Source organism: Stegostoma tigrinum, chromosome 25, assembly GCF_030684315.1.
Source record: "Stegostoma tigrinum isolate sSteTig4 chromosome 25, sSteTig4.hap1, whole genome shotgun sequence".
NCBI classification, from domain to species: Eukaryota; Metazoa; Chordata; class Chondrichthyes; order Orectolobiformes; family Stegostomatidae; genus Stegostoma; species Stegostoma tigrinum.
In genome coordinates, this window is record NC_081378.1 from 4010177 (window position 1) to 4028839 (window position 18663).

Here is an 18663-nt window from a genome sequence, read left to right on the forward strand (position 1 = left end):
TTATACTGCACCCAAGCTCACAAAAGGCTAGCCTGCTGTAATTTTCTCTGTGGGGATTTGAATAGGATGGTGAGTTGCTTGAGGTGCCTAGGTTCAGTGTAAATGCTTTATAGATGAAGCATGCAGACAATAAAGATCAGTTACATGATTTAGTGAAGAGTTACATAATTCAACATGAGAAAGTTAGGAACTGAGCTCCAATCTGTGGGTAACACATGGCATGGAAAGACATGAGCAAGGGATTCAGTGATTTCAGATAAATCAGTTCATTGGCAGAGTGTTGTTCAAAAAGGTTCGAGCAAGCAAATGCTGTCACCCTGAACACCAGACATAGCAATAGACTTCACAGCTTCTTGAACCTGCTCTGCCACATGGTTGGTATTTTATTGGCTGGTATTCCCTTTTGATTTCACTTTCTGCTCATTTCTAGAGACATCTTGATTTGTCTGCTACCTGAAAACCCATCAGTCTCAGCCTTGAATGTACTCAGGGACTGAACAGAAGTAATCCTCTAGGGTGGAGGGTTCTTAAGACACCACAACCATTTGAGTGACAGAACATCTCCCCACCTCAGAACTAGATGCCTGGGACCCCACGTTTTACATTCTGCAGACCTCTCAGCATCTACCAAATGTTCATAGTGTCATGCACTTTAGCCTAGAAATAGTGCTCAGCAAGTGGAACATACAAAGTCGTCAGTGATAATGGGAACTGCAGATGCTGGAGAATCCAAGATAACAAAGTGTGAAGCTGGATGAACACAGCAGGCCAAGCAGCATCTCAGGAACACAAAAGCTGATGTTTCGGGCCTAGACCCTTCATCAGAGAGGGGGATGGGGAGAGGTTTCTGGAATAAATAGGGAGAGAGGGGGAGGCGGACCAAAGATGGAGAGAAAAGAAGATAGGTGGAGAGGAGAGTATAGGTGGGGGGGTAGGAAGGGGATAGGTCAGTCCAGGGAAGAAGGACAGGTCAAGGAGGTGGGATGAGGTTAGTAGGTAGGAAATGGAGGTGCGGCTTGAGGTGGGAGGAAGGGATGGGTGAGAGGAAGAACAGGTTAGGGAAGCGGAGACAGGCTGGGCTGGTTTTGGGATGCAGTGGGGGGAGGGGACAAGCTGGGCTGGTTTTGTGATGCAGTGGGGGAAGGGGAGATTTTGAAGGTTGTGAAGTCCACATTGATGCCATTGGGCTGCAGGATTCCCAAGCGGAATATGAGTTGCTGTTCTTGCAACCTTCGGGTGGCATTATTGTGAATATGGGTCATCCTGAGGACAATCCAGGCGCGCAGGTAATAGGTAGGAAATACAGGGGACAATTTGCATTTCCCATTAACTGCAAAGCAGATTATAAAAGTGATAAGAAAGGTGAACTGAAAGTTTCAAATAGTGGCTGCCAGGGAACATTTTCCAATTGTGCTGTTGGAAGCATAAGTACAATTCAGGGTTCTTAACCAGACTGTTCTCAAAGCTCTATCTGTGATAATACATTGCTCCCAACTTCATGAGCTCTGTTGCCTATTAACCTTTCATGCAGCATTGTATCAAATGCCTTTGGAAATCTGGGTCGGCTACATCTACTGAATCCCCCAATCCACCTTAATAGTTATATCTGTTGCATTTTCTAAAAACTCCAATGCATTTGTCAAACACAGTTTATATTTTTAGCAACAAACAAAAACAGAAATTGCTGAAGAAACTCAGCAGGTCTGCCAGCATCTGTGGAGAGAAAGCGAGAGGGAGAAACAGAGTCAACATTTTGAGTCTAGTGACCCTTCTTTGGAACCCAGCTATAGAGACCCACTGGATTCAAAACGTGAACCTTTTTTTTTGGTCTCTGGTAATGGTGACCCCAATGATGTCAACAGTGGGAGGTTCAGCGATAATGAAGCCATTGAATGTCTAATACTAAGGGGCATGTATTTAAAGTGAAAGGGTGAAAGTTCAGAGGAGATGTGAGGGGTGAGTTTTTTTATGCAGAGAGTGGTAGGAGTCTGGAACAAGCTGCCGGGGGTGGTGGAGGTAGACAAGATAAGAGGATTTAAGGGAATTATAGATCAGCACATGAATATACGAGGAATGGCGGGATATGGACCAAGAGCAAGCAGAAGGGATTAATTTCGTTTGGTGTCATGTTTGGCACAACATTGTGGGCCGAAGGGCCTGTTCCTGTGTTGTACTGTTCTCTGTTTTGTGTTCTAATGTCAAGGGTCAATAGTTAGACTCTGTATTAAATGGGGCAGGCCTTTCGCTTTCAGATCAAACCCACCATTTCTCATGGCTCCCAGAGGTTTCCCAGCTCCATAATAATTTGGTTCCACTGCCTTCATCTCTTTTTTAGCAAAATCACTGAGAACGCCAGCCTCTGAACAATTTTCTGAGCATTTCTGCATTGTCAAATGAAAGGCAAAGGTACAATGGCCTTTCAGCAGATAGTGATTTAGATTTTCTTTGTAAAATAAGAAGAAAGCTTTGACTGTATTTCTCATTCCCAGTAGCTGACTCTCAGAGAATTTTAATTTTCTTTCCTCGCTTCACTCTCCTAGCTTTCTCTAGATGATTGACAGCTAGTCTGGCCACTTTGTGAGCGCTACCTCACCACAAAAGCAGTATTCAGATTATTTGATCCAGCTGTTTGAGTGTCAGGTGGCTGAAGTAAGTAAAATTCACTCTAGTCATTAAAATTCTACACATCAATTTCTTCATGCCTGACACCATTTTCACTCTCTGTCTGCATCAGAATGAATTCTAACAAAATATACCATGCCTCCAAAGTCTGACGGCAAAAATAGATATAGAGGTTCCTTACAGAATACTTAGCCAATACTGTTAGCTGTATTCATGGTATTTTTCTTGTTTTCTGTGAGCTGGTGCCCTTTCATAGCTTCATGTTAATAGAGACAATCCTGACAACTGACACAATGAGCTATTGATACTCTTCTCGTGCAAATACTTAATGTCTTACAGTTGTAGCAGCCAGCTTCTGCAAGGCTGCTCAACACTGTACAATACAATTCACTGTGGATAGCCATCTACAAAAGGTCAGCAGTGAACAGAAAGAAGTTCAAAGTTGAGAACGAACTGCTCCCATAAATATCACTGTCGATCGGTGGGTTATTTTGCTGCATTTTCACACACTGAGACAGTCTCTCATACTCAGTACCTAACACGCGATGGCTCAGAATCACCCTGAGCACAGGTTTGAGGAGTCATTTCATTGCAATTATTGCCAGTAGAGGTTGAGTAACAGTGAACGAACTGAAACTGTAATTTCCGACCAGTGGAATCAGTCTTTAGGACATTCTGGGCAGGAGGGCAGAGATCTCGATCAGGATCACAATGACTCTGGCTGCTAAACTGGAAGACCTAGAAGTTAAGATGGAACATCTTCTTATGGATGTGTTTGTAAGTACAATGCACTCTTCTTATTTAGTAACGCCAATGCAGTGCTTAAATCTGTAGACAGCACCTTGTTAAGAAACTGCCAGCAAACCTTGAAGTTTATGAAGATAAGTGTTGATAGAACTGATCAATTACAGTGCTGTGTAAGACAATGTAATCAGATCCTGCTGTGTTGAGAACGTGCAAACTGAGACTTCAATTTTAATAAAACTGCTTTAAGGCAATTCTATAAGAATTAATAAGGTACTCTCACTGCATTGGGACTTCAGTCACCAACTCAACCAATCTGTAGGAAGAAATGCAGTGGTTCAAAACAGCCACTCACCATCACCTTCTTGGGAGGTATTTTGGGATGTGGGCTAAATGCTGGGCTAAACCACATTTTCATATCTGCTGTACAAATCAAAAGAAAATTTTCATACCAGTCACTATCACAGTGTGATTATACAATCAATATACGTGGAGTTGGTTCAAAAGTATGTGGTTGTTTTATTCATTCACCTCTGGCCCGATAATAGCACCCATCAGTAAAACAGGACACAATTTTACAGACTGCATCTCGAGTTTAAACTTCTTCCCCTTCAGCCTTCAGGACTCCGTTAGAAGTGGGAAAACTGGAAAACAATGGAATGTTTATCACACAAACAGTGCTCTCTGTCTAATCAGAAGAGAAACATTTAATTTGTTCTATTAACATTCAGATGTAAGATAGAACATTGTAATTAATATTTTCCCAGTCTCAGTGAACTGGGGAATATAGTCCCCTATAAAATAAACCCAGTAATGCATTACTAATGTTGTAATTTCATACATGTTGCGTCTGGGATAATGCATACTGTGCTCCCTTAGTTTATGGGAGTAGATGGCACATATTTATGGGTGCAGGGGATTAAAATTGTGTGTACATGTGCAACGTTGCACCTACGTTATGTCGTTCAGTAGTGGAATTAGCATATTTTTTGCAAGAAACACACTCAATTAATTTGCTTAAATTAGTCATTGATCCTTGATTTTTGTAATCCTAACACTTGATAATGAAGGTTTGTGGAAGTATAGAGTCATTCATTATCCTGAATATAAATCACAGCTGTCTTTCAAATAGGCTGAATGAATAAAACATTGTTCACAATTTTAGAGAAATAGGTTTGTATTGTCTTTATTGCTGTAAGCACTGTGTAATTTGTTTTTACCCTTTATAATAAACCTCTTAGTTCAGAAATCCTCCTTTAGCTCGATGGCACAAGGCATGGGCTGTCCCAGTGACAGCCCTGTTAGTTAAGTGGTTTTATAACCACTTGACACCACCACCTACGAATAAAGACCTTTGATGGCTCAGAAACACTTCTTTTGTGCAAGTCATTTTTCTGTTTTGTACAAGCATACAATATTTATTAACCATTAGTGGCTGTGGTACACTGATTGAGACATTCAACTGCAATCACATGAAAAAGAGTTGTCCCTGAGATGCTGCTTGGCCAGCTGTGTTCATCCAGCTTCACACTTTATTATCTTGGATTCTCCAGCATCTGTAGTTCCCATTTTCACTGTGTAATGTATACGATGTGTAGAATTCCAAATAGCATATTCACGAAACAGTTGTGCAGCAGGATAGTAACTTGATTATTGCTGAGAGGAGAGAGGTGCCACTGAAGCTTATTATTTTTCAGTCATCAGGACACACGCAAGAATGCCAAATTTCAAATGGTCACAACAATTTGTTCTCATCTCTTGTAGTGTAAATTATTGGATTGCTTCTCGTGATAATGCAGTCTAACACTTAAGTTACTGTTCATAATGAGAATTTAAGAGATGTTTGATTTGTACACTTGCCCTTTACACAGAGATGGGTTACCTTGTAGCCTGCATTTCCCCAGACAGTTCACCATTCCATGGAATGTTTAATTTCACAGTGTACATCTTATGTCATTGACTCGTTCCTTACCTCGAAGAGTGCCTGGTCAGTTTCTAATTTTTGGATACGCATCCACCTTCCTTTCCAAAGTTGTTTAGAGAATCAGTTTCTACCACCTTTTCTGGGAAGTTGTTCCAGATCCCAAAAACTCCAAGTGAACATATTCCTTCTCATCCAGTCCTGCTCTCAGTCCTTTTTCAGTGCAGACCAGTAGATATCCTGAGTAGCCAGATAGGTTCTCTGCTTGGTGTAGTGCTCAGTGAGGTTCCAGTTCGCTGGTCAAAAAGAGCTCATCAGAGGTGAAGTTTGTAGTGAGTGAGTAATCAGTAACCATGAAAGACAGCATAGTCCAGGATAAAACACAAGGACTTTTAATTGGCTTTCTAGCCAGTTTCCATACTGATCACATCTGTATCATGTTTATACTGCCTGCGCTCGGGGCATTTGCTATGAAGAAAGACTAGATGGGCTGGGGTTGTCTTCTTTGGAGCACAGGAGCTGAGGAAGGATCAGATTGAGAGCTCTGATGGGCACAGATAGGAAGAAATGTTTACCCTAAATAAGGGTTTCACTAACAAGGGAATATGGAATTAAGTTAAAGAGCAGGTTTAGAGGGGCTTTAAGAAATAAATTTTTCACCCAGAAGGGCCCCTGTAAGGGTGGTAGAGGCAGGAACCATCACAACGTTTATGAAGTATTTAGACGATCGTTTGAAGCACCATAACATACACAGGCTGACTCTTGGGAAATGGGTCTCGGGTGGATAGGTGCTTGGAGTCTGGCACAGACACTATGGGCTGAAGGGCCTCTTTCCATGTTGTTAAAAACCACAACTTGAATTTATTTTTCATCAACTTGGTTAAACACCGTTCCAGGGTTGAACAAAAAACAGTACAGCACAGGAATAGGCCCTTCAACCCACCAAGAGTATGCCAACACACGATGTCTTTCTAAACTAATACCTTTTGCCTCTACACTGTCCCTATCCCTCTATTCCCCATGTATTCATGTAACTGTCAAGATGCCTCTTAAACGTTGCTACTGTATCCACCTACATCAGCTCATCTGGCAGCACATTCCCGGCACTTAGCATCCTCTCTGTAAAAGAAATCTGCCTCTCTCATCTCCTTTAAACTTAACCCTTTTTACCTGAAACGTATGTCCCCTAGTAATAGCCGTTTATACCCTGGGAAAAAGACTCCGACTATCCATTCTATCCATGTCTCATAATATTGTAAATTTCTAACAGGCCACCCCTCATCCTTTGATGTTCAAGTGAAAACAAACCCAGCTTGTCCAATCTCTCCTCATAGCAAATGCCCTCCAAGCCAAGCAACACCCTGGTAAATTGCTCTCTGTATCCTCTCCAAAGCCACCGCATCCTTCAAATGGTGTCGTGACCAGAATTGCACACAACATTCCAAATGTGGTCTTACTAAAGTTTGATACACATGACTCACTAATTTTTATATCCTGTGCCCTGACTGCTGTATACCTTCTTGACCACCTTATCCACTTGTGTTGCCACTTCTAAGGAACTGTAGACTTGTACACCTCAATGGTCAGGAGTTAAATCCAGACCTTCTTGCCCAGAGTTAGGGACAGTACTGCTGCACCACCAGATCATAGCCATTTCATTTTGGAGCTGTCAAGGCATTCAAACAATTAATCTGTTTCTTCATAAAATACTCATATTTTTTCAGGAATATTAAGAACCCATTTAATGCCACATTTGTATCTTGTTCCTAATGCGTTTCCAGATGTGACACTTTTTTTGTTACGCTGATGGGGAAGCCATCTTTCAGCATTATCTCACAGTGTTATCGGGAATGACAAACGCTACCTCAGCACCACAATTTAAAGCAAGTTCACTGACATCTAGCCTCCACATAAAATTCACATCAAATAAATTGGTAAAGGCAAGCTAACCTTGTAAGCAGCAACTATTGCAATCTATTTGGAAACAGTGAATGAAGTCATGTCGAACTGAGTGTGCTTTAGTTTGAATCGGTGCAGCACATAGCACCGATTCGAACTAACACACACTCAGCAGGTAGGTGACAAAGTGCAAGTTTTGCATTTTGCAAGGTCAGCCCAAGATATGATGTTGAGAGACTGAAAGGCTGAAAGCTTTATGCTGCAGCGCTTGTGAGAATTAGTGAGCCTGGATCATAGCACAAAAGGCTGGTGCTGGCAAATAACATTCGACGGACCTCTACACAAAACGGTTACTCATTAACCTCCCAAAGATGCAGAGATGTAGGAATTGGATAGAAAATAAACTGAAGGTTAAACAGAATGGATATTTGTGCAATCTGTGCAGGGGAGGTACAGAGTGGAGTGTATGCAAGGTCAGTGTTGGGACCACTGCTGGTTCTCATTATGTCAATGAGGAAACCAATACTAGTCATGTAGGCAGGTGATAGCAAACTGAGGAATCAGACGGGTCAGAAATTACAGAATGGATCAAAAATATGTCAGTGGGTAAAGAAATAGCAGATGAAATTTAACAAACTGCAAAGGAAGGAGAGGTAGGTGATGCATACACAGCATGAATGATAATAAAATAGCTACCATGAGACGAAAGGAGTCTCAGGGCCTGAATTTAATTCTAAGCAAATGGTTTTCAAGTGACTTGTTGTGCCCTGATCAGATTGTGATTGTTGTGTCAGAGCTAATATGTACGATAATTTTGAGAGATATGTCAATGATTACCGTATCATGTGATAACATGGAGGTCTCAATGACGTCCTTGTGGTGCCGTGGTGGCGTCCCTGTCCCTGAGCTAGGATGCCTAGATTCAGGTGATCCAGAGATATGCCACAATGTCTCTCACAGGTTGATTAACACTATCTACGAAGGTCTCAGCCTCCATCATGACGGAAGCCATTAGCAGCATGATGCGCTATGAGATGTATACTGCAATTTGGAACTGCATTGCTCAGTACTGGCCAGACAGTGCATGGTCTCTGACAGGAACCATAATAAACATCTATGGTTCTTTCTGTACCATATTATTCACACATTCTGGACTCGCTGCTATAGGAAAGATGTTGTAAGGGTTCAGAAAAGATTTACATGGATGTTACTGGGACTACAGAGTTTGAGCTGTAGGGAGGGCCTGAATAGGCTGGGGCTATTTTCCTTGGAGTGCCGGAGGCTGTGGGGTCACCGTAAAGAGATGTGTACAATCATGAGGGGCATGGAAAGGGTGAGTAGCCAAGGTGTTTTTCCCAGGGTAGGGGAGTCCAAAACTAGAGGGGCACGGGTTTAAGATGAGAGGGGAAAGATCTAAGAGGGAACTGATGGGCAGCTTTTTCACACAGAGGGTGATACACGTATGGAATGAGCTGCCAGAGGAAGCGGTGGAGCCTGGTACATTTGCAACATTAAAAATCTGGATGGGTACGTGAATAGGAAGGGCTTAGAGGCGGAAGGGCCAAATGCTGGCAAACTTGTCAAAAGCAGTTTAAGATATCTGGTCAGCATAGACAAGTTTGATCGAAGGGTCTGTTTCTGTGCTGTACATCTCTATAACTTTATTACAGAGGCTAACTTAAATATTGCCATGTCTAGTACACATGACCTGCTGGGGGTTTCACTGTATCTCTCGGACTTCAGTGATCGATCTACACAACAGAAATCAAGGAAGTCATCATAGATTGCAAAGCAGAGGACACTCACCGTCAGGTTTTGAAGGGCTCTGCTCATGTCCAACTGAAACAACTATGAAAACCTGATAAAGCCAGCTAAGCCTTAGAGATGGCAATGAGAAGGACAGGCTAATCCGTGGCCCCTGGGCAAAAGGAATCGCAGGAGGATTGACGTTTGCAAACCTCTCGCATCCAGAGAAATGTTCTGGATAAAACAATGTGGAAGTGGGACAGATCAGGAACGTGTGCAGTGTAGCGAATGCTGCCTTTTAGTGAGTTTCTAGTTGTATTGTCTAGTTCTATAACAGCTCTGTGAAACACTTTGGAACACTTCGTTGTGTTGTTGATAAGTTGATAAATATAAGTTGTCATTGTAGTTTCTCTTAGGAAGGCTGTGAGAGGAGGAGTGCAGGAGTTTTCCTGAAAGCGTTTTGTAGATACTCTTCACAGGGATCAGCACCTCCCTGCTCTGTGTAAAGTGCAGATTGAATGGAGTTGATAATCATCCATTTGAAAAGAGGGCCTTTAACCAAAAAAAGTGGAGCCCTTGCCTCGGGCCTTCCAGTGCTGAGGGAAGTTTGGAGAAAGGTTTACAGCTTTGCAAAGAAAGCCCTGACATTGGAGTTTGGTGTCACGGTGAGCTGCCTGCACAACTTAATCGGAACATGAAGTAGTGAGGGTTCGAACAATTACACTTGACTCAGCCAAGATCTCCGCTGCAGTGTTGGAAATCCTTGTCAGCCGCGCTCTCCCATGGTCAGCCATTCTGCTTTGTTGCCTGGCAACAACCTCAGCATCGGCAGCCTTTTCCTTCTGTGGAATGCAGGAAAATGTCAGTAAGTCACAGCACTGGGATGCATGCAGCCAGGGAGTAGGACAGTCCATGTGCAAAAACAGCCAACAGGCAGCTCAGTGATACATTTCCACTGATGATTTGATTTGGTGATGATTTATTGTAGTCACTTGTCCCTAAGTACTGTGAAAAGCTATGTTTGTGAGCAGTACATGCAGACCAGAGTACGTAAGGACATACAGATCTTTGGCTGCTTGAACAGAGTGAGACAAACAGGTTACACTGCGCAGGAGATATACAAAGCAAGATCAACATTAACAAGATCAATATTATTTGAAGTTAAGAGAGTCCATTCATTAGCCTATTAACAGCTGGGAAGAAGCTGTTCTTGAACCTGCTGGTGTGTGTGTTCATGTTTCCGTAACTTCTGCCTGATGAAGAGGCTGTAAGAGAGAATTCCTGGAGTTGGGGGTGGTCTTTCATGATGTTGGCCGCCTTTCCATGGCAACGAGCTGCATGAATAGAGTCCATGGATGGAAGGTTGGCTTCTGTGAGGGTCTTGGCTGTGCACACCACCTTCTGTAGTTTCTTACGGTCCTGAGCAGAGCAGCTGCCAGACTAGGCCGTTGTGCAGCCGGACACTGGTGCATGTGGAAGTTGGTGAGGATGTGCTGAATTTCCTGAGCCACCTGAGGAAGAAGAGGCATTGTTGTGCCTTCTTCACATCTACATGGGAAGTCCAGGACAGGTTGTCAGTTATTGTGACTCCGAGGAACTTGACCCTGTCATCCTCTGCTCTTTTGCTGTAGATGGTGTTCTCCTCGTTTCTTCCTGAAGTCAATGATCAGTTCTTTTGAGTTGCTGACATTGGGAGAGAGGTTGTCACCATTGCTCCATGACACCAAGCCCTCTATCTCCTTTCTGTGTTCTGACTCATCGTTGCCAGATATCTATCTTGCTTGGTGGTGTCATCAACGAACTTGTAGATGGTGTTTGTTTGGAACTTGGCCACACAGTAGTGGGTGTACAGGGAGTACAGTTGGGGCTGAGGAAGCATCCATGGGGGACTCCAGTGTTGAGTGTTACTGTGGAGTTGCAGTTACCTGTCCTCACCGATTGGGGTCTGTGGGTCAGAAAGCTAAGGGTCCAGTTGCAGAGAATGGAGTCGAGACCAAGGTCACAGAGTTTTGAGATCAGTCTGGAGGGGATAATGGTGTGGCAGGTGGAGCTCTAGCCAATGAGCGGGAGTCTTAAAGACCAGTGTTGGGGTGGGGGAGTGGAATCATGCATGCCAGTCCTCAGGTTATCCAGTTTATTAAGCGCCAGAATATTTTAATGTCTCCTGACTCTTATAACTTTGGAGCTTGGTGTCGCCAGCATCCTACAATGTCAGATTAACATCCACTGGAACTGCATGGGATGTTTTGACCATATTGACTGTCACTACCACACCAGGTCTTCAGCGGGAGAAAGCCTCTGCCCTGAACAATACTGGTTCATTACATAGAATTTAGTGGCTAGATACATTACGTTTGAGGGCCCACATTAAGGCTTTGTTTAAAAGGAAGCACACAATATTACTTCTGAGATGCGCTTGTACAGAATTAATAACAAACAGTATCTTTCAAACCCATCAGAGATAATGGGAACTGCAGTTGCTGGAAAATCCAAGATAACAAAGTGTGGAGCTGGATGACCACAGCAGGCCAAGCAGACCACTTCCATCTAGAAGGAGAAAGTCAGCAGATACATAGGAACTCCACACTCTGCAAGTTCCCCTCTAAGCAATGCACAATCTGGACTTGGAAATATATTGCCATTCCTTCAGTGCCGCTGGGTCAAAATTCTGGAATTCCCTCCCTAAGGGCATTGTGGGTCAACCACGAGACATGGACTGCAGCGGTTTAAGAAGGCAACTCACTACCACCTTCTCAAGGGCAACTAAGAACGGGTAATAAATACTGGTCCTGCCAGTGACACCCTTGCCCCACAAGTAGGGGAAAAAAACACACAGAATGAGTTTGGCCCTCTCAGGAGCAGTCCTTTATATCCTGATGGGCAGAAGTTTTCTCTGTGATGAACCCTTTCACATGCTAATTGCCTCATACCACAGTGGTTCATGCAAGCAGAGCTTTGCATGTATTCATAATTCCTGCATTGAATCTACAGCATGAAAAGAAAATCTTCAGAAGCAAAATGGCCTTTCTCTGTTATTGAAGTTGCCTGATCTTTCAGCCTGAGTAGTTTACACAGAGGTTCCTAAAACCTTTGCTGCTGACTTTTTGTTAAATTCCACAGCATCCAGTTTACTTTTGGCTCATAGCCTTGTTTTAGAACATAGAACATAGAACAGCACAGCACAGAACAGGCCCCCCAGCCCACAACGCCGCGCCGACCACCGATCCCCATCCATGCACCCCCAAACCTCTGCGACCACACACACGTCCAGCAGCCTCCCAAATGACCCCAACGACCCCGCCTCCACAACTGCCGCCGGCAACGCACTCCACGCTCCCACAACTCCCCGCGCAAAGAACCCGCCTCCGACATCCCCCCCACACCCTCCACCAACCAGCTCAAAACTATGACCCCTCGTGCTAGCCATCTCCGCCCCGGGAAACAGCCCCCGGCCACCAACTCCATCCATGCCTCTCACTATCCTGCACACCTCAATTAGGTCCCCTCTCCTCCTCCTTTTCTCCAATGAAAAGAGACTGAGCTCAGTCAACCTCTCTTCATAAGATAAGCCCTCCAGTCCAGGCAGCATCCTGGTAAACCTCCTCTGAACCCTCTCCAAAGCATCCACATCTTTCCTATAATAGGGCGCCCAGAACTGGACGCAGTATTCCAAGTGCGGTCTAACCAAAGTTTTATAGAGCTGCAACAAGATCTCACGACTCTTAAACTCAATCCCCCTGTTAATGAAAGCCAAAACACCATATGCTTTCTTAACAACCCTGTCCACTTGGGTGGCCATTTTAAGGGATCTATGTATCTGCACACCAAGATCCCTCTGTTTCTCCACGCTGCCAAGAATCCTATCCTTAATCCTGTACTCAGCTTTCAAATTCGACCTTCCAAAATGCATCACCTCGCATTTATCCAGGTTGAACTCCATCTGCCACCTCTCAGCCCATCTCTGCATCCTGTCAATGTCCCGCTGCAGCCTACAACAGCCCTCTACACTGTCAACGACACCTCCGACCTTTGTGTCGTCTGCAAACTTGCTGACCCATCCTTCAATTCCCTCGTCCAAGTCATTAATAAAAATTACAAACTTTTACTGGATAATTCTCTGAATGACACAGTTACAGCACAAAATTACAGTCCGCTTCATGGAAACCGTTTGGGCTGATCACATTGTTCAGTGCCCAGTTGGGAGGTATGTGGTGGCACATGTTTAAACTGATTCACACATGTTGCTTTAAAGCTCTGCTCATTTTTAACCTGACATGAACCAGCCTCAGACCTTTCACAGTCCACGTTCCATCTCCTGAAACCTTGAACTTTAGAAAGGGCATGAAAAGTAGTTGGCATGAAATCAGATACGCCTACTTTTGCAATAAACACAGACAAATTGCTAGAGAAACTCAGCAGGTCTGGCGGCGCCTGTGCAGAGAAAAGCAGCGCTAGCATGGAACATAGAACAGTATAGTACAGGAGTGGGCCCTTCAGCCCACATGGCGTCAAATTAAAACAGCCCCTTCTGTCTGCCCTTGGTCTATATCCCTCTATTCCTTGCATATTCATGTGTTTATATAAAAGTCTCTTAAAAGTTCCTATTATATCTGCCTCCACCACCACCCCTGGCAGCACGTTCCATACTCCTACCACTGTCTGTGTAAAACAACCTGCCTCTCATGCATCCTTTGAACTCCTCCCGCCTTACATGCACCCTAGTGTTAGACATTTCAGCTCTGGGAAAAGGATTCTGACTGTCAACCCCAACTATGCATTGCATTATTTTATAGACTTTTGTCAAGTATCCCCGCAGCCTCCATCATTCCAGAGGAAAACAGCCTAAGGATTTCTTTTCTGAAGAAGTGTCCCGACCCGAAACGTCAGCTTTTCTGCCCCTCTCATGCTGCCTGGCCTGCTGTGTTCCTCCAGCTCCACACTGTGTTATCTGAGTTTTTCTTGCCTCTCCTTATAGATCATGTGCTCTAATGCAGGCAGCATCCTGGTAAATCTCTTCTGTACCCACAAGTCCTTCCATAACACTGCATGTTGTTTAATGTGTTACTGTTTCCTCCCACTGTGGCTACTTAACCAACTGTCTATTTTGTTACAAGTTAATTTTTCATTCTTTAGTAATTCAGGTACAGAGTATAAATTTTGATATCTTGACAAAGGTTTTGAAAAGTTGAGCTGTTCCTGTACAAAAGAATTTATTGTTTCCTCCACAGGAAACAAAATGCATTTGTAATCTGTTTGTGTCTTACAGACCTAGTTGCAGCTTATTTACACTTGCTCCAATGTAACCTTCAGATGTTTTCTGTCACTGGCACACATTGGACGAGAGGTTACTGAAGGTTTTCCCGCCGGAACAAGGCAGGAGAATTGTCATTAGTAAGAAATGTAAAACTTACAGGGAGTGAGAGGAGAGGAGCTCTAAGAGCCTTGAGCTTTTTAAAAGTTCATTCATGGGATGTGGGTGTCGCTGGCTAGGCCAACATTTATTACCCATCACATGTTGCCCAGAGGGCAGTTAAGAGTCAACCACATTGCTGTGGGTCTGGAATCGTACATGGGCCAGACTGGGTAAGGATGGCAGATTTCCTTCCCTGAAGGACATTATTGAACCAGATAGGTTTTTATAACAATTGACAGTGGTCTCACAGTCATCATTAGATGATGATCTTGATTCTAGTTTATTTTTAATTGGATTTAATTTCGGCCATCTACTCTGATGACAGCACTGGTGAAGTGTTTAGCACTGGCTGCTAACAGGGCTGGCATAGATTGGTATGAGCTTGTGGAGAGGAGCCAATTCAGCTGGTGCTGAAAGAGCACGTGGGTAGCCCTGATGTGCAGCCCGGTCCATCCTGTGAGCTGGGTGCCTGCCCCTGGGCACAGTATCCCTTCAGTGACCCTTACAATGCCAGTTACTGCGATGCTCTGCAATTCCCCTCTGTGCCTTGTGAGTGTATTGCCAATGTATCGGAGAGATGGCTTTGAAGAGCAGGCACATGCCGGGTACTGCAGTCCGCAGGTGGAGGGTGTGTGCAGCTGGTGCCCACAGATTGTGCCCTGCAATGTTATTGCCCACTGTCCAAGATGGATGTCGTCTGGAATGAGCTGAATTCCCAGGTGCTCACTCTTGTTAAAACATGAAGAGAAAAACATTAATAAAGACAAACGTAGGCTCCTTACAGTTAGAAGCTGGTGAAATGTTCGGGGGGAGCAAAGAAATAGCAGCAATATCAAACAAACAACTTTTGCGCTGATTTAGTATCATAGGAAGAGGAGTAGGCCATTCAACGAAATCATGGCTGATCAGTGACCTAATTCCACAGACCAACCTTTGGCTCATATCCCCTAACACCTTTGCAGAACAGAAATTTATCTCTGTCAGATTTCAGAACATAGGAACTAGGAGCAGGAGTAGCCTGTCTGGCCCTCGAGCCTGCTCCGCCATTCAGTAAGATCATGGTTGAGCTTTTCATGGACTCAGATCCAGTTACCCGCGTTCTCACCATACCCCTTAATTCCTTTATTGTTCAACAAAAATCGACCTTAGCTTTAAAAACGTTTACTGAAGCAGCATCAACTACTTCACTGGGCAAGGAATTCCATAGATTAACAACCCTCTGGGTGAAGAAATTCCTCCTCAATTCAGTCCTAAATCTGCTCCCTCTAATCTTGAGGCTAGGCCCTCTTGTCCTAGCTTCACCTGCCAGTGGGAACGTCCTCTCTACTTCTATCATATCTATTCCCTTCATAATTTTATATGTTTCTAAAAGATCCCCCCTCAATCTTCTGAATTCCAATGAATATAATCCCAATCTAGTCAGTCTGTCCTCATAAACTAACCCCCTCAACTCTGGAATCAATCTCGTGACCCTCCTCCGCACCCCCTCCAGTGCCAGAACATCCTTTTTCAAGTAAGGAGACCAAAACTGCACACAGTACTCCAGGTGTGGCCTCACCAGCACCTTGTACAGCTACAACATAACCTCTCTGCTTTTAAACTCAATCCCTTTAGCAATGAAGGACAAAATTCCATTTGCCTTCCTAATTACTTAATGTACCTGCAGACCAACCTTCTGTGATTCATTGACAAGGACACCCAGGTCCCTCTGCATAGCAGCATGCTGGAACTTTTTACCATTCAAGTAATAATCCTTTTTAGTATTACTCCTACCAAAATGTATGACTTCACATTTATTTACGTTGTATTCCATCTGCCACACCTTTGCCCACTCACTCAATGTATCTATGTTCCTCTGCAGATTTCACAGTCCTCTGCACACTTTGCTCTGCCATTCATCTTAGTGTCATCTGCAAACTTTGACACCCTACACGTGGTCCCCAACTCCAAATCATCGATATAAATTATAAATAAATGCAGTCCCAACACCGATCCCTGAGGCACACCACTAGTCACTGATTGCTATCCAGAATAGCACTCATTTATCCCCCCTCTCTGTTTCCTATTAGTCAACCAGTCCTCTATCCATGCTAATACTTTACCCATAATGCCATGCATCCTTATCTTGTGTAGCAGCCTCTTGTGTGGCATCTTGCCAAAGGCCTTTTGGAAATCTAGGTACACCACATCCACTGGGTCCCCGTTGTCCACCTTGCTCGTAATGTCTTCATAGAATTCCAAAAAATATGTCAAGCATAACCTGCCCTTCATGAATCCATGCTGCATCTGCCCAATGGGACAATTTCTATCAAGATGCCTTGCTATTTCTTCCTTGATAATAGACTCAAGCATCTTGCCCACTACAGAGGTTAAGCTAACCGGTCTATAATTCCCTATCTTTTTTCTACCCCCCTCTTTAAACAGTGGCGTCATATTTACTGTTTTCCAATCTGCTGGGACTGTCCCAGAGTCCAGTGAATTTTGGAAAATTACCGCCAGTGCACCTGCCATCTCTTTTATTTCCCTGGGATGCATTCCATCAGAAGCAGGAGACTTATCAATCCTTAGCTCCATGAGCTTGCCCAACACTATCTCTTCCGTAATAATGATTGTTTCCAGGTCCTCACCTACCTTCGTCTCTTTGTCAGTTGAGAATGTTATGAGTGTCCTCTGCTGTGAAGACTGACACAAAATACCTGTTCAATGCCTCGGCCATTTCATCCTATCCCATAACTAAATTCCGCTTCTCATCCTCTAAAGGGCCACCGTTTACTTTAGCCGCCTTTTTTGTTTTCTATGTTTATGAAAACTTTTGCTATCTGTCTTTATATTCCGTGCTCGTTTTTTTCTCATGTTCTATCTTGCTTTCCTTTATAGCTCTTTTTGTGGCTTTCTGTTGACCTTTAAAGTTTTTCCAATCTTCTAGTTTCATGCTGTTTTTGGCCACTTTGTATGCCTTCTCTTTCAATTTGATAGACTCCCTTATTTCCTTAGACACCCATGGCAGATTACCCTTTTTCTTACAGACCTTACTTTTCATTGGAATATACATTTGCTGAGCACTTTGTAAAATTTCTTTGGAAGTCCTCCACTGCTCGTCAACTGTCCCACCATAAAGTCTTTGTTTCCAGTCTACTTTAGCCAAGTCCTCCCTCATTCTATTGTAATCCCTTTTGTTCACACACAGGACCCTGGTATTGGATTTTATCTTCACACTCTCTATCTGTATTCTAAATTCAACCGGACTGTGATCATTTCTTCCAAGAGGATCCGTAACTGTGAGGTCATTAATTATTCCTGTATCATTACACAGGGCCAGATCTAGGATAGCTTGCTCCCTCGTCGGTTCCATTACATACTGTTCAAGAAAACTATCACGGATACACTCAACAAACTCGTCCCCAAGGCTACCCTGACCGAGCTGGTTCGACCAATCTACTGTAGATTAAAACCCCCCATGATAATTGCCGTACCATTTTTACAGGCATTAGTTATTTCTTTGTTATTGCCCACCCCAATGTGATGTTATTATTTGGTGGCCTATAGACTACGCCTATCAGTGACTTTCTAATTTCCACCCAAACGGATTCAACCGCAGTCTCCATAGAACCCATATAATCTCTCAGCACTGCCCTGATGTCCTCCTTGAATATCAGAGCTGCATCACCTCCCTTACCTTCCTGCCTATCCTTCCGAATAGTCTGGTAGCCCTGGATATTTAACTCCCAGTCGAGACCATCCTGTAACCATGTCTCTGTAATAACTACCAAATCATATTCATTTGTGATGATTTGTGCCGTTAACTCATCAACCTTGTCACGAATGCTACAGGCATTCAGGTAAAGTGCCTTTATGCTAGCTTTCTCGCCCTCATGATTTCCAACATCTCTAATAATATCTCCTGAGTTATCCTTCCTTTTTGCTTCTTTCATCGTCTGCCTTGAACTTAAACCCTCCTGCACACGTGCTAACCTGCTGCTTGCCTTTTTATTTACCATCATACTCCCTGTCGCTTTCCCTTGCCCTTCCCCCCGCCCCCAACTCACTAGTTTTGCATCTGCCATTTGTGAAAGGGAGTTCCAAACCTCTCTCACCCTTTGTGTGTACACGTCCTTCCTAACATCGCTGCTGAATGGCCTGGCAATAATTCTCAGACTATGCTCCTAGTTCTTCACAAAAGAGAGCTCACAGAAATGTTAGGAAACCAAGTGAGAGGGAGAAATTAAAGGAAATCGATATCAGCAAGAAAATAAGGTTGGGGAAATTAATGGGGTTAAAGGCTGACGCAATCCTGGGACCTGATGATCCACATCCCAGA

General features: G+C 43.8%; 1 protein-coding gene across 5 annotated transcripts in view; it reads left to right on the forward strand.

Moving 5' to 3' along the window:
- Positions 1-18663, forward strand: part of frmd4a (FERM domain containing 4A) — a 702228-nt gene that overhangs the window by 276692 nt on the left and 406873 nt on the right. Inside the window, exon 1 of one of the 5 annotated variants that reach the window (XM_048553973.2) lies at positions 3109-3399. The exons of the other annotated variants lie outside the window; for them this stretch is intronic. Within the exon in view, the coding sequence (XP_048409930.1) occupies positions 3334-3399 (66 nt within the window). The 5' untranslated portion in view covers positions 3109-3333. Of the gene's footprint in view, positions 1-3108; positions 3400-18663 lie in introns of those variants that run through there. 5 annotated transcript variants of the gene reach the window in all.